The 16,063-nt window shown below is 48.0% G+C and overlaps 1 protein-coding gene across 2 annotated transcripts in view; it reads right to left on the bottom strand.

Annotated features, from left to right (window-relative positions):
- Positions 1-16,063, bottom strand: part of St3gal1 (ST3 beta-galactoside alpha-2,3-sialyltransferase 1) — a 69,501-nt gene that overhangs the window by 21,452 nt on the left and 31,986 nt on the right. For both annotated transcript variants that reach the window (XM_055626519.1, XM_055626517.1), the window contains one exon: positions 5,432-5,486. In XM_055626519.1, coding sequence (XP_055482494.1) covers positions 5,432-5,445 — 14 coding nt within the window. In that variant the 5' untranslated portion in view covers positions 5,446-5,486. The remainder of the gene's footprint in view (positions 1-5,431; positions 5,487-16,063) is intronic.

The following is a 16,063-nucleotide window of genomic DNA, read 5'->3' as shown; positions in this document are numbered from 1 at the left end:
GTGTGTGTGTGTGTGTGTGTGTGTGTGTGTGTGTGTGTGTGTGTGTGTGTGTGTCTAGCTGAGAAGCTATGGGCACTTGATAATTACTGAGAGAGGAAGAGCCAATTTTCTTCAGGGATGTGACCCCTGATAGGAGACCATGCTTCAGTGGATGGCCTTACACCCATTCACATAAGGGCCAAACCACTTGAACATAAATAATTACAAAGTAAGAAAACGTAAAGAGAGGGCATGAAGTTGGGAGTGGGGCATGGTGGGGTGGTCCGAGGAGAATTAGAGGAGAGTGGGGTAGATATGATCAAAATATATTGTACATATACATTAAATTTTCAGGGAATAAATAAAATGTATTTAAAAATGTAAAGGATACTTTAACACACTTCGAATTCCCATGAAGGCATAAGTTCCACCGTTACTAAAGTGTTTGCTGTAGCCCTACCCTGTCTCTGCTGTGATACATGTTGGGATTACTGGTGCATGAAGAAAAGGCCTTGCCCTGGGAAAATGCATTTTTGTCGTCAGGAAGACAAGCAGTGATATTAAAAAAAAAAAAAAAAAAAAAAAACAGAAAAACATATTACTCAAGCTGGCTCTCTTCCTGTCTGGCTCTGCAACATGCCTCATGGGATGCCTCAAGCCAACAGACAGGCCCAGGGCTTGCACCAGCTGTCTGTCCCCTCCCTGACCACAGCTCTCTGTGACAGGTTGCTTCTTCATTCAAATCAGGATGGGGGGTGGGTGGAGCAAATGACAACTCCTTGGACAAACAGCAAACGGTTCCCACCACCTCCACACCCTCATGTTCTAGATTAGTGATTAGCGAACATCATGAGTTGTTGTGCAAAACTGAAAGGGTGAGCCTGAAGCTAAGCCTCCCCCACTTCCTCCTCTCTGCACCCCTCCCCCACCTGCCTCTGCCCCAGCTCTGACTTTCATTATTCCCACTGTGCTCCTAGAAGAGAGACCAGGAATGACTTTAGCATTGAACAGCAGGGACCATTTGCATTTTACAAATGAGGAAACTGAGTGATTTTTAATGTATCACTCGGTTAATAATACACCTAGTGATTTTTAATTACTCGGTCTCCACCTATTAACTGTTTTTTGTTTGTTTGTTTGTTTGTTTGTTTTTCCAGTCCACCTAGTAATTCTCTTTTTCCAATGCTGCCATGGGTGGGAGACTTCCTTCCCATCTCTTGTGTTCTCAGGGGTCATGCTGACACTCCTACAAGGCCAGGCTAGAGGGCTCTGGATCTCCCTGTTATAAAATGGTGGCACTCGACACTTGATATTTCTGTCTCAGACAGCAACCCACTGCATGTGTAGTCCCTGGTTCAGGCCTTTACTCTCAGAACTTGGGGAAGAAAGATCAGAAACTTGTGGCCCCTGAAGCCTCCAGGAAGCAGGGATCCAGCAGGACATTTACTCACAAATAAGATAAATTCAAGTCCTAGATGATGCACCACCACTGTTCTCTACCCTGCAGGGTGTCAAAGCAGAGGCTGAGACACATTACCAAACTTTGGGCAGAGTGCAGGGAATCTTATGAAAGAAGGGTGAGATAGAAAGATCTGGAGGGGACAGGAGTTCCACAAGGAGAGGAAAAAATTCTGGGCACAGGGGTCTTTCCAGAGACTCATACTCCAACCAAGGACCATGCATGGATATAACCTAGAACCCCTGCACACATGTAGCCCATGGCAGCTCATTCTCCAAATAGGTTTACTAATAGTGGGAACAGGGACTGTCTCTGACATGAACTCAGTGGCTGGCTCTTTGATCATCTCGCCCTGATGGGGGAGCAGCTTTACCAGGCCACAGAGAAAGACAATGCAGCCAGTCCTTGATGAGATTTGATAGGCTATATTGAGAGGGAAGGGGAGGAGGACCTCCCCTATCAGCGTACTTGTGGAGGGGCATGAGAGGAGATGAGGAAGGGAGGGTGGGATTGGGAGGGGTGTAGGGAGGGGCTTACAGCTGGGAATCAAAGTTAATAAACTGTAATTAATAAAACAATAAATAAATTTTAAAAAAGAATGAATTAGCCAAGAACTCTCTGTAGTTTGGCCAATGGGGAAAGGCTGTTAAGATGAAGGGGCCCCACAAAGAACTCCTATTAGGGACACATTTGTCCTGTCCCCATTCAACTGACACATTTTTCTTGTTCCCTGACACAGACCAATAGAACAGGTACTTGGAGATGACAGACAGAGGAAGAGAGAGAGGAGTGGTGGCTGTGATGGTGGGAGTGGGAGAAGAGAACACACAGATAGTCAAGCTGGACGAGGGCAATTGGTACCAAATATATTCCTTGCCTTAGGGTCTTTGCACCTACTGTTGTCTACACAGCAGTCCTCTTACCCCAGGGTCTGTAAGAAGGGCACACACAATGTCTGAGTATGTGCTGGAGACTGAATCCTTGACCTTCATGAGGATCTGTTTCCTATCAGGCCTGTGGGATCAGGATAATCCGATGATGCTCAGTGAAGCAGGCTTGCTGGCAGAGCCACAGCCTGCCCTTGGGGGAGGGTGCAGTAAGGCTGGGTTGCATCTCACCAGGCTAGAGTTCTGGAGTTCTGGCCTGTTCTTTATGAGATTCCTACAGGTGATCGCAGCTTCTACCCAGGCAGAATAGCTTTCTCATAGTTCTTTTTTCCAGCTGAATGAAATTCAGTTCGTGGATGGTTTAATAAGTCCTGGGTCCCCAGGAAAGAAGTGCTCAACCGTTCCCAATAATGAGTTTCAGCCTGTGCATCCCCAGGCCATGGAGGGTCTGGAGATACAACGCTGCCCAGCCTAGAAGCCCTGGGCAGGAGTGCCAAGGTTTGTGATTCTCAGGATATTTCTTTGCTAAGAGCCAAAGGCCTGGAAACAAAAGGGGATCACTGCCAGGAGACCTGCTCCCCTGCTCACTGCTGCTCACCTCAGAGACAAGATTTGTCACACTTCAGAATCAGAGGGACACTCTTGTGCCACCACCTTCCTGCAAAGTCTGAGGTTCACAGGGTTCACTGAGAGGATGATATAATTTGCTTCCATTTTAGGACCAGGCCTGACTTGAAAAGAAAAGTCATCAGTCCCAGGCATTAGGCCATAGGTCACCAATTCCAGGAACAAGACTATAAAATCCCCTACCCAAGGAACAGCCTGGAGATAACCACAAGAATAGGAAAATATCTTATTCCAGGATGGGTCATCTATGCTGGGCAGCCTTACCTCATCCTGAAGTTAAACACAGGAATGCAGCCGACTACTTGGACGAAAGCCAATGAGGAATTGACCCTTGTAACTTCCCCAGAACCCATCAATGTTAGGTTTTTAGATCACCTAACCCTTGCTAGAATCCCCTAGTTTCCTATAAAAAGGCCTTCAAGCCTTTTTCTAGGGTCGCCATTTTGTAATATGGTTTGACCCCTGCATGCAGGTTTTCATGAAATAAAACACTCCTGCCAAATGCATATGTCAGTGGTAGTCTCCATGCAGTGATTTTGGACTGAACCAGTCTGTGGTGACATTGAGGACCTGGGGTCCTCGATTGTTTGAGTACATTCCTTGTAGGAACTGGAGGGTGGGTGTTTGGCAGGTGCCAACACCACCACATGTAGAAGTAGCCTTGGATAGAAGCCATGCCTGCCAGCTGCTTCTCTACCCCTCTAGCTCCAGTCTCTGCCTGCTAGGCATCCCTCCCTGAGGCCAGCACCACACAGCAGCTCAGCCGTGCTTTCCAAATGGAGCCTTTGGCTCCACCTGGAATCATGAGGCCTGCCATAGTGATATGCAGAGGGCAGGGATATGCAGAGGGCTCACAGTCCTATCTCTGGAACACATTTTGAGAACAAATGCAAAGCAACAAAATGAAACAGTTTCAAATTGCGCTGAGTGCGGTGGAGTAACGATGAATAAACAGCTTCCAGTTAGAGATACCTTTGTCCTGCTCCCATTCAATTGTCTGATTTTTTTTTTCTTGTTCCCTCCCAATCCTAAAGGCACTTGGAGATGACAGCGGAAATAGAGAGAAGTGGTTACTGCGTTGTGGGAAGTGGGGGAGACTGAACACACAGAAAATCAAAGTGGAAGAAAGCTGTGGGTACCAAGTACATTCTCTACCTCAGGGCCTTTGCACACACTGCTCTTGTCATAGCAGTCTCCTTACCCCAGAGTCTTGTTCTTCACTGCATTTACTTTGTTATTTTGTGTCTGTGCAAGTACACATATATGTGCAGGTGCTTGAGTGTGTATACAGGTACATACAGGTGGAGGCCAGGGGTCGATGACATATGTCATTTTTGCCAGGAGCCATCTACCTTGTGTTTTGAGACAGGAACCTGGTTTACCAATTAGGCTATGCTGGCTGGCCAGCGAGAACCCCAGGGATTTGTCCCCTGTGCTGAGGTAGCAAGCATGTGTCACTCACTATTCCCAGCATTTGAAAATGCGAGTGTCGGAATCAGATTCAGGTTTCCATACCTTCGACTTTACCGACTGAGCTACCACCATAACCCCCACTGCATTTGTGACTTTGACCAATGGCTTTTCTGGACACTCGAAAGTCATCTTGCTCTCACACGCCACCCCCCAGCTCTGTAGCCTTTCCCCTCCTGCCTTAATCATGAGATAACACTGCAGCTCAAGTTACTTGTTTTTCTGTGTGTCCCCTGTTGACCTGTGGGATTGGAGCTCACCAGGCTGCCAGGGCCCCCGGTTGTGTACAAGTGACTTGAGATTCAGGAGAGCAGGCAAGTCTGGGAACCGGGTTCTTCCTGCCTAGGCCCCACAAGGGCTGGGAGATCTCAGTCTTCTCAGGTGCTGAGACTTCACAGGGACGAGGAGCTAGCTGGTCAGACAGCAGAATCACCTGGAGCAAGCAGCCTATGACCTTGAGACATTAAGTCTGGGTTTGGTCTTTTCTGGTTGACCCTGGCAGTTTCAGGGAGGGACTTCCTCTGGCTTTACCAAAAACCAAACAAGCGAAAACAACCACACAGTGTAACTGTCCAACCACCCAAGACTGTGTCACTGGAGGGTGAGAGGTATCTGTGGCCACCTCTGTGGCTGAGGCAGGATATGACACAGTCACGAGGAGGAGGCACCCGGCCCCTGTGTGGGCTGAGTGTTCTGCTTTCTAGAGGGCGGGGTCCTCAGAGGGCTCTTTTTGGGAGTTGGATACACTGACAGTTACCCAGGACTCATTCAAAACCAGGACACTGGAGCTCTGGAGTTTCCTAGCCACTACCAGCTCCCCTACCCCACACCTCCTGCCCCTATTCAGTTTAAGGCCCCAAAGCTCCTTCCTATAAGCCCACAGTTCTGCACGAGGTCACCAGATCACGAAAGCCACAGCCCAACCTTTGGCAGAGGACGTGATCAGTACAACACTGGCCCAGACAACTCAGAGCACAGACTCTAGAGTCAAGAAGAATGGATTGCTTACCTGCTGTGTCGCATCAGTGGAGTTCCTTAACCTCTCTGAGTCTCAGTTTTTTCATCTGAAAAACAGAAACAATGGTTCAACTTCACCAGCACGAGGATGGATGCCTGTAGGACCAAAGAGAGGGTCCCTGCAGTTTTCACAGCTCAGCCTTATACAGCAAACACGAACTCTGTAAAGTGGACTGACAGAGCTGTGAAACTGTGCAGTGCACTCGAAAACAAACACATAAGTACGTAAACAGCATTGGGCAGAGCTGAGAGAACTGTACGTTTCGACTTCCTGTCCCAAACTGAAACAGCACAGCTCCGGAGTCCAGGTTTCTAAGACCACTTTCAGTTAAAAAATGTTAAACATGGAACACCTGCCCCAGAGTCTGAACTACCTGGGAGTGCTGGCAGGTCCAGCTCCTTCCCACTCCTGGGGAATGAATATGGCTGCAAGTAGACAGGGCAGCAGGGAATAGCCCTTGCCTATGGGCCCACGGATACAGGCTGAGCCCAGCACATATCCCAACCTCAAGGAGGTAGCTGGTTCCCAGGGAGGGCATCGAGAAGAATGTGAGTTGACTTTAGGGACCATGAGGTCAGAGGCAGGGCTGGAGCTCAGGTCTCAGGTCAAAGGCCATGCATGACCTCTGATCACAGGCCCTGCTGCAAGACACTGTAAGGGTCTCAGAACTGGGGGTGAGAGACAGGTTGTCTTTTGGATAAGAGGTTTATTAGGTGGGTCTGAATACTACAGATACCCAGCATGAGAGTGGGGAGAGGCTCTTACAGTTTTCAGAGGTGGGGGAGGGATTCTCTGCCATGTAGTTGATGAGTAGCCCCACTGTGTTTGCCGGCATTCAGGTTGTCTCTGATTCCTCGGGAACAGAGGCAGGCAGAAGTTCTGCCCTTGACTTAACATGTGTCCACCATGAGGGAGATGTGACTTGTAGCCCCTTTGCTTAGGGTCTCAATAAACTTCCTTAAAGGAAGACAGAGTCAGACTCGCAGACTAGTGGACCATCCCAGTGCCTATTATTTTCCTACAGCAGTGGGAATCACAGAGACAGCTGAGCATGGAGGCCACTGCAGGTGAACATGGCTTGAAAGACCCTGGCCCAAACTTAACAGTCATAGGTCACACTGGGGCAGGAGGCAGAAGGAAGCTCTGACTCCGGACCATTGTTTTGAGGGCAGGAAACAGGCAGCTAGAAACCGTGTCCTCACTTTATACATCTGGTGCCTGAATGATAATGAGGACATACTTCTTCTAGGTGTGGTTGAGAAGGTTTTTATTGTAGATACGAGGGAGGCGGGCACAGTCGGAGGCATCTGGAAGAGTCCAGACTGAATTGCCAGCAGAATAGACCAGACCATGAGAGGAAAAAGAGAAAGGAAGAGTGAGAGAGGAAGAGAGGAGAGGGGACAAAAGACCAAGAGGGCAAAGACAGTGCATAGCCAAAATGGCCAGGAATTATGTAGGAAAGAGAAGCTAGGGAAGGGAGACAGAACTCAAAGGCTGGAGAGGTTTAGGGTAGGGCTTGGGGGTGAGAAGTGTTGCGGGGGCTCCATAACAGGTCCACTTTGATATGCTAATAGGCACCTCAGCCAGCCATTTGTCCCGGGTTTTTTTGAGACCTAACATCATAGAAACCCTTACTTTATACATCTGGTGCTAAAGGCCCCACAGGGTTATAGTCTTAATTAAGAGAGCTGCAGCAGGGTGTGGCCTGAATCTAGGAGAGGCAGAAGGAGAGAGGCAGTCTAGGGTCTGTGTTCTAATGGGAGGCGTACCTGTGTGTTCTAAGGCTGTTAGAAGAATTAGATGAGAGACACATGGAGTTCTCAGCATGGAGCCTGACAAAGGAGAGCTGGGGGCAGATAGATCACTATGAGTGCCTAATTATATGAGGCTTGGAAGACAGGCACAAGGGGCTGTATTGATGTTGCTTTCACACATGCTTACAGCAACTACCCTGGTAGTTCACATTGTACTTAGATGGTGCGAGGGCTGCTGGGAAGGTAAAGTTGTTACCTTTAGGCACACAGAGGGACAGAAGGGACAGTAGGGTGGGAAGGCCCGTGTGGGACACAAGTGCACCCCCACCCACACACATCACAAGATCTTTTTGGGGCTAGCCTAGGAATTTGGACTGGACCACTGGTTTCCTAGCATCTGTCAAGCATCACCCTGTGGCCTTTTGCTCACATGGGAGAGCAAGTGGCCCACCCCCATGCTGCCTTCAGACCAATGCCAAGTGTCACCACCCTTCAAGAGTGGGCTGCCAGAACTTTACACAGCACACCAGGTTCTGAGTCATTTCCAAACTCCTCCTTTGCCTGGGAAAAAAAGTGGTCATACTTGGCATCTCTAAAACAATCCACAGGACCCAAGGGACCTTGGATATCTGGATCCCAGCCAAAGAAATGCACACCTGAAACCTGCCTGCCCAGTGAAGTGACCCTTGGGGTCACTAGCTTCATTTGCAACCCAAGCCCAGCATGGCTTCTGATCAACAAGCCTAGTCTATTCCTACTTGCTGCTCAAATTTCCTCTCATATAGTAGTTACTTCACCTGAGAAACCTCCTATCCTTCTGACCACCACCCTAGGAAGCTGGCTCCCTTCCCCTAATGTTGGACCATCCCTGTGCTGCTGATCAGAGTGAGGACTAGCCCTAGCTGGGAACATAGCTGTTCTGCAGCTCCTTCTGCCTGGCTCTGCTCCCAGGGCACCTGGAAACACTTCCTAGTTATAACACATGCTCTGAAGCCCTGCCTCAAGCTCTGTTGGGAGGGAACCGAGACACAGTGTGAGGCTGCTCTGAGCTGTGAGCACTAGGAAAAAAGGCCTCAGAAGTGGTGTCCTTCCATGTTTAGAGAGCTTTGTCTAGAGCAAGATCCTCAGCAAAAACCTGGTCCAATCCTCTGGCTTCGTATCATGAGCCAGAAGCCAGCGGTCACTTGGCAAAGGATTACCAGGTCTCCAGTACATGCCAGGCCCCATTCTTGATCCTGGCAATGGTACTGTGAACAAAATGAATTCTCTTCTCTGGATGCTCATTGAGTCTAATCATACAAACCGGCAAACAATGAGCAGGTTTGTAGAAAAGCCTAGATTCTCTGAGGCAAGTAGAAGGATGGAAATGGGAAGCTTGGCCCCCTGCTGTGATGCATGGCATAAAATCCTTGTCTCTGGTCCAGATGCTAGGGTCTTTGCAGCATCTGCCAGCAGGCAGATCTGTCAGCTGGCATGCAGTGCTTCAATGCTACTGGCTCCATGCAGGCTAATTCTAATTAAAATTCAACCTTAGAATTAAAACATAGCTCCTTGGTTGCACTAATCAATGAACCAATTAGCACTACTAATTCAATAAAGTAATTTGATCAAAATTAAATATAAAAAGAGTCCCTTGGTGGCAGCAAATTTCGGGTGCTTATTAGCCTGGTGGCTGGTGACCACTGCCACAGCCCGTGCTGCTTGCTGTAGGGCTCACTAAAGCAATGAGTAAGACAATGAGTCCAGCTCCAGTAGAAAGCGCAGACCGGGAAGGTCCTAGTAGAGCTCAGGTGGAATGCCTTCGGTAAAATCCTTGTCCTACAGTTTCCTGGCTGTGTGGCCTTTCGTAGATGACCAATTCTCTCTGAGTTGTTTCTTCACTTTTAACCATTAAACAGGACTGATACCTTGAGCTCTGGGGAAGGAAGACCTTCTGAGTCAGTGTGGGGGTCTGAGGGAGAGGATGGGGCAGGGTACCCAGAAAAACATCCTGCTGAGCTCCAGAGTGAGACATTCAGGAAGCACAGGGAGCAGGGACCAGGAAGACAGAGACAGAGGAAGGGACAGGTGGAAGGGACCTGTGATACATGGTGAGGTTGGCAGCAAGCTGAGCAGAAGGAATCTTTCTGTAGGTCGGCAAAAGAAGGAGTCCCTTGCCACGTCTAGTCACGCATCAAATTACTTAAGAACAAAAGTCTCTTCACACCCCCATTTCACATGCCTTTTCTGGTTTCCTCTGTCCTTGGGAACCTGTGTACCCTGGAGTCTCCAGGCCATCTTTTATGCTAGCTGTTGCTATGCCAAAATAGATTAAGTCTCAGGAAGAAACTATCAGGGGTTTCCTGGAGACCAGCTCCACTCCCTAAGGCAACAGTTCTCAACCTGTAGGTTGCCGCCCCTTTGGGTTCATATGACCCTTTTACAGGCGTCACCTAAGATCATCAGAAAACAAGGATATTTGCATTATGACTCATAACTGTACATTACAATTATGAAGTAGTAAAGAAAACAATTTTATGGTTGAGGGTTCATGACAACAAGAACTGTATTAAAAGGTCACAGCATCAGGAAGGTTGAGAATCATTGCTCTCATGGCTTGACAATCCATGCTGTACCTGAGCCAGAAAGTAGCTCATCACTGCCTTAATCTCATATGAGCAAAAGATTGGCCACAGAGGTGCATGCACCTGTAGGATGCTGGGAGATGCAGTTGAGCCGTGAAGAGGCTCACTGCTCTCAGAAGACAAGCCTGTGAGAACTTGCTGAGTACAAGGCACAGATAAAGTGTTTAGAGCCTCAGTACTGGCCTCTTTTAACTTAGAGGCTGCTTTTGCTAAAATGTCCTGACTCTTCACTTGGGCCCGAATGCAGACACATCTGCCTGCATTCTGCAATGGCTTCTTTTTCTATGGGACACCCTATGACTCCTGACGCTCAGTATTTTAATTATTCAAGGAGTTTCCATCTAGTCTAACCTCCCTATCTCATTCTCCTTTAAGGACATAGATATTTGGGTCAGGACTTGTGGTGGTCTGAACGACGATGGCTACAGGGAGTGGCCTTACTGGAGTAGGTCTCGCTTTGTTAGAAGGAAATGCGTCAGGGTTTTGAGGTCACAGATGCTTTTTTTTTTTTTTTTTGAGACAGGTTTTCTCTGTGTAGCCTTGGCTGTCTAAGACTCAGTTTTGTAGACCAGGCTGGCCACAAACTCACAGAGATCCACCTGCCTCTACCTCCCCGAGTGCTGGGATTACAGGCTGGTGCCATCTCCCAGTGAAGTTACAGATGCTTAAACCAGGCCAGTGTCTCAGGGTCTCTTTCAGCTGCCTGTGGATAGAGATGCAGAACTCCCAGCTACCTCTCCAGCATCATACCTGCCTGCATGCCACCATGCTTTCAGCCATGATGACAATGGGCTGAACTTCTGAATTGTAAGTCAGCCCCAATTAAATGTGTTCCTTTATAAGAGTTGCTGTGGTCAGTGATGTCTCTTCACAGCAATGGAAACCCAAGCTAAGAGAGGTGTAGCTCAGTTGGTAGAAGGCTTATCTAGCTTTCTTCAAGCCTTGGGTTTGACCTTTACCATCCCCCAAACAGAGCACGGTAGACCACACTTTTAACCTCTGCTAGGATCATCACAAATTCAAGGTCACCCTAGCCTACAAAGCCAAGTTCAATGACAGCCTGGGATAACTGAGATTTATTCTCAAATGAAACAAAACAAAACAAATGGAGGCAAAAAGATAAGTCATGGCGCTAAACCTGCAGTCACCTTGAGTTCCAGGAATAGCAAGGCCTATGGGTAGACAGCCCACCTTCAAGAATGAGAACAATTATCTATGAAGGAGAAACTGCACCCAGGAACAGCTCATCTGGAAAAAAACAGATTGGTCCCCTTGGGCTAGGATGGTGAAGGCAGTGAAGGCAGAGATTAATAATGTATCGATCACCTTGTGTGACTGAAGCTGAGACAATGATGAGTGGGATTACATCTTAGACAGGAGTGAAGCTCATCCTAGGACCCCCGAAGAAAGCCAATTTGGGAGTCACTGGACCCCTCCATGTTTCTCTCCCAAGATGCATTGATGAAATCTCCCTGCTTTTCAGCCTTTCTCACCCCTTCCACAGGTGTGTTGTGATGGGCTGAGTTGAGACTGTTGGAGCTGCCAAGGACGGGGTATTGGGCCTCAAATTGCAGTTGCTCTCTGAGAAAAGCAACTGTCATAGAGTGCAGTAAAGGTGCCTAGGTTTGCATCAGCACAGACAGCCTCCCATGCTGGGCACAGCTATACTGCCTGAGAAAGGGCAGGGACTCGAGCATGCAAAGAGCATGAAGTGGCCAGCTCCCAGGACTTTATCTCTAAGTTCTGGCAGCGAGCTTTCGAATTGGGATTTGAAGGGATAAACGTAAGTGCCCATCACCATAGAAGAGAAAGGGTGACGAAGTGTAAGCCTTTCCATTTCCTTCTTTAATCGCCAGCATTCTCTCAAGCACCTGGATTAAACCTGGAAGCCTTGCCAGTGTGAACTCATCTCAAGAATTTGAAAAGGTCCACAAACACCTTTTGAAAATTCTCATCAAGCTAACATTTGCTAGGACAGAAACGCAAGGCTGGGGGCGTTGAGGGATTGGGTGAATGACGGTTGCAGAGATAAGGTTGTCTGGCATCTTAAATTCTTGCAAAAACAGCAAGCAAGAGTAGAATGGGACTTTTCTGGTTCACCTACCAGCAGATGAATGCTTATACTTACTGATTACCTACTGTACAGCTAGTACTTTCTGTGCTAGCACATGTTAACTACTTAGGCGTACACCGTTTCAAATGTCATGGGGATTAATCCATCGACCCTTGTAGATGAGCCAAGGTTAAGTGAAAGAAACAGCCACCCAGAGAAGCCTCAGCAAAGTCAAATTAGGTTACTCTCAGACAGTCCATGGCACAGGGAGAAGCAGAGTCCAGCAGAGCTGCCTGGAAGAGGCTTAGACCAACTGAGCCACCAGGAAAAGATACTCTCCAAGCTGCTTGCAGGCTCTGCAGTGTGCTCCAGGTTCACAGCTTTTATAGCCGTCATCTAATCTGCTTTGGTAATATAGCTGCCTTTGAGACATTTCTGTTACTATAAATAACCTCTCACCCATATTCTTGGCAGCAACTCCAATAAAACTCACTGGGGTCACCAAGTTTGACTTTGTTGTTACCTGTTCTTTGGTCTGTTGATGGTTCCATGGTGTGTATGTTGTGTCTCCCAACAGACTGTCTCACAACAGTACAGGAAGGGGATGGAGGGGCTGGTGACTTCCATGGAGGTAAGTCACCACGACACCTAGACACATGACACCTGCACAGCCATTTTGACCACACCCCCAGATGTAACACTGTGATCCTGGACATCCCTGTTGCTGCTCACCTTGCCCCTCTATCCTCCCCAGGGCAGAGAGAATGCTCAGTCTGAGGCTGTCTCTCCCACCACCTGCTGGAGGGACCACCCTCCCTCTGGGGGGAATCCACACTCTGGCCAGTGGAAAGACAGTACCTTAGGTCACATCCAGAGCCCTGCCACCACCAAGGCCTCCGAGAACCACCTTCTACAGTGAATCAAGGCCCAGCTTTGAAGTGTGAGAAAGCTCCCACAGGAAGCTCCTTCTCAGTCATTTCCTGCTGGTAGAATTCTAGGGTTGGAAGGGACTTGAATAAAAGTAGCCGAATTAACCCAGCATTTCATGCTACATTCTCCTCCAGGAAGGCTTTGTGACTCCTTGGAGGTCTTCTGGCAGAAGCTTTGAATATAAATACATCCCTGCTGTGATGCACACCAGCCCAGAAGCATAACCAGGACTGCTAAGCCAGCCAGGTCTAGGAACTCTCCTCTGCTCAGCTGTATTATGGGTCAGGTATTTCTGCTAGTTCTCAAGAAAATTCTCCCTGCTCCTTTAACCCTCAGTTTGCAGGTAAAGAACCAAAGTTCAGAGAGGTGGAGGCCTCTGCTTACAACTGTAGAACCTGTATGTACTGGAACAGACTTTCATCTCAGGAATGAGAGACATCAGAGGCAGGCTTGCAAACTGGACTTCAGTGAGCAGTTGAATGTAATCTGCTCAGCTGACTTGTGAAGGACAAGAAGAAGTGGGTGAGGTGGGAGGAAATCTGAGGCCAGGCAGAAGGAGAAGAAGGCAAGGGGCCTTCCTCAGCTACTGGAAAAAGGCAAACGAAGACAGAAGGTGACATCCTGTGACACTTATCTGTGTGGTGGAAATGAGAAGGCACTGGGATGCTGTGTGCAGGCTGTGATGTATTCTTGTGATTTCATCCCTACTAATGGGAGGGAAAGGCATCAGCCATGAAGAACCCCCTGGAAGTACTACGACATGTTTCATACAGGCTTGTGAAATACCCCAGAAAAATTCCACTTGGGAGAATCCCAGAGCTGCCCAAATTATCAAGCAATCTCCTGGAGGCTGTCAAACATGTTCAAACAACACAAATGGTTGTCTGTAAAGAATTTACAATAGCATTCGCATTGTCCTGCTATGACACCATTTACAATAGCATGGGACTATTGTATTACCATCATCTATTATGGTGTCAATGCTGCAAGGAGTCAGGAAATAAGGAGATGACCACCATCCATTGTCAGTAATAATGTCTGGGAAGGTAGGTGTAGGGCACACTTCTAGAGCTGAAAAACTGAACTAGCTGAAGGACTGTTACTGCTTACTATCACATTTGGGGACCTGGGTGTGGGTCTCCATAACTTTACCTATTTATTCTCCATTCATTCCATCCATGATGACTGAGCCCTTGCACTGGGTCAAGGGATGCCCTAGGTGCAGGAGGGCCACAGCAGGGACAAAACTGACCTTAACAAGAAAAAGAAATTCTAGGAGAGGTAGAGAGTAAATAAAGGCAACAATTCATATCTGGTTGGATGTCTCTAAGATTCTTGAAGAAGAATGCACAATAGGACAGGAAACAGGGTTCATAAGGGGTAGGTTCATGGGAGGACTGTTTTGTGGTTATTTTTCAGGGAATTCTATCTTGCTGGAGGTTGCCCCTTTCTTGGCATGGCAGCTCTGTGCCCAGACACTTCCAGGTCAGCCTTTCAAAAGCTCTGAGTCATCCCAGCCCTAAGACAAACCTGATCTGATCATGAGGACTCATATAGCTGCCAAGTCATCAATGTAGGATGCTGAGTCAGATCCCATCTCTGCCTTTGCTGAGCCAGGAACACCTAGAGTCTGGTCCCTGCTCAGCACAAAAGAGCCACAAGCCTCTGCGGGGAGGCCTGTTCCTCACTAGGTTTGCTCTACCACAGCTTTCCATCTGGCACAAAAGAACAGTCACCCAAGTGTGAAAAGCCTAGAAAATGGCTTTCCCTTTCCATCCTGAAAATCTCCTAAGAATCTATTCCAGGAAAAAAAAACCTCGATGTACCATCATCTTTGTGTGCAGAGATGTTTATCATCATATCATTTCAGTGAGCACCACGCCAGAGTGCTTCTACACTTGCTGCCGCAAGGAAATCATCAGCCATGGGGTGAGGCGGTGCATGAAACAGGCTTCGATCCCAGCACTGAGAAAGTAGAGGCAGGAAGGCAGGATTTGAAGGTTAGCCTCCACCACACAGAGAACTTGAGGCCAGCCTGGGATATGATAGATTCTGCCTCAAAACAAACACAGACAAAGATAAAAAAGAAAGGAAAACACGATCGGGTGGGTAAGTCACGGGCACAAATGTATTATCAGATGCACTATGGAACACGCAGCATTGTCACACCTCAGAACACACCCGGAGTTTCCAACAGCACTGGACGTATCTGCTGTGTTGCACAATCAGAGAGCATGAAGAAACTATTACTGAACCAGAATGCCAGAGAGTAAAAGAGTGTAAAACATGGGAACAGGCAGGTACCTCTTGGGACAGGCAGCCATGGGAATCCAGGTGTCTATTGTTTTATTTTTGTTTCTTGAGCTTTCAGAGTTTTCTTAGTTTCTCAAGATTTCCTTAAGTGCCCACACTTTCCTGACTGGAAATAGACTGTCTAACTAATTTAAAACACTGAAAACGGGTGGTGTCCAGGGCTGGGCGGCAGGGTACAAAGGGGGTGAGAGGGTCTCCATTCTCAAGACCTTGACCTGAGACCTCAGGTAGACCTGAGACCTGTTGGGGGTATAGGCAACCTAGGAGACACTTCCCCAGTCTCAGCTTGAAGTGGAAAGAGCACAGAGCAGTGACAGACACCGAAGGAAGTTGAGCTGAGGATAGGTGTGGGAGAATGCTGTCCCAGCAAAACTTAGGAATCAAAATCACTGAAGCTGCCTTGTGACAGCAGCTAGAGAATTGGGGAGACCAGCTCAAGTGTTGTTTCTAAATTCTAACCCCAAACCCCTCCAGAGACACTGTGCCTCCAGAGCACATAGGTTCCTTCCCTATTTGCAAAGTGGGGTCACTGGGTAGGGTGTAGTCTGATGGCCTGCTGTCTGTCCTTGTATGGATGTCCTGGGACTGAAGGTCAGAGTTGAAAATCTCAGGCTCAGAGTAAGCAGTTATCTACCATATCATCTAGGGCAGCACAACAGCCATGAGGCAGAGCACAGAAAGGCCCATCTACCGTTTCATCCAACTCTCGTGGTACTTTTAAGGAGTGCTTGAAACCTGGGTTCAAAATCCCAGCAGAGGCCCTGGTATCTTGGTAGTTATCCTTTGGGAGCACAGTTTCACTTATACTACTATAGCGGGTATGCCTTCTTTCCACTTCCTGGCCATCCATGAACTGCTCTGCTCTATTGCTCTTCTCACCATGATAGACTGAACTCTCTGAGCCCAAATAAAGCCTTCCTACTTGAAAATCATCTTCCTTAGGTCATTA

This window comes from Psammomys obesus, unplaced genomic scaffold (assembly GCF_907164565.1).
Source record: "Psammomys obesus unplaced genomic scaffold, mPsaObe1.curated_primary_1811, whole genome shotgun sequence".
NCBI lineage: Eukaryota > Metazoa > Chordata > Mammalia > Rodentia > Muridae > Psammomys > Psammomys obesus.
Note: the sequence above shows the minus strand (reverse complement) of the source record. Positions and strands in the feature narration are given on the sequence as shown.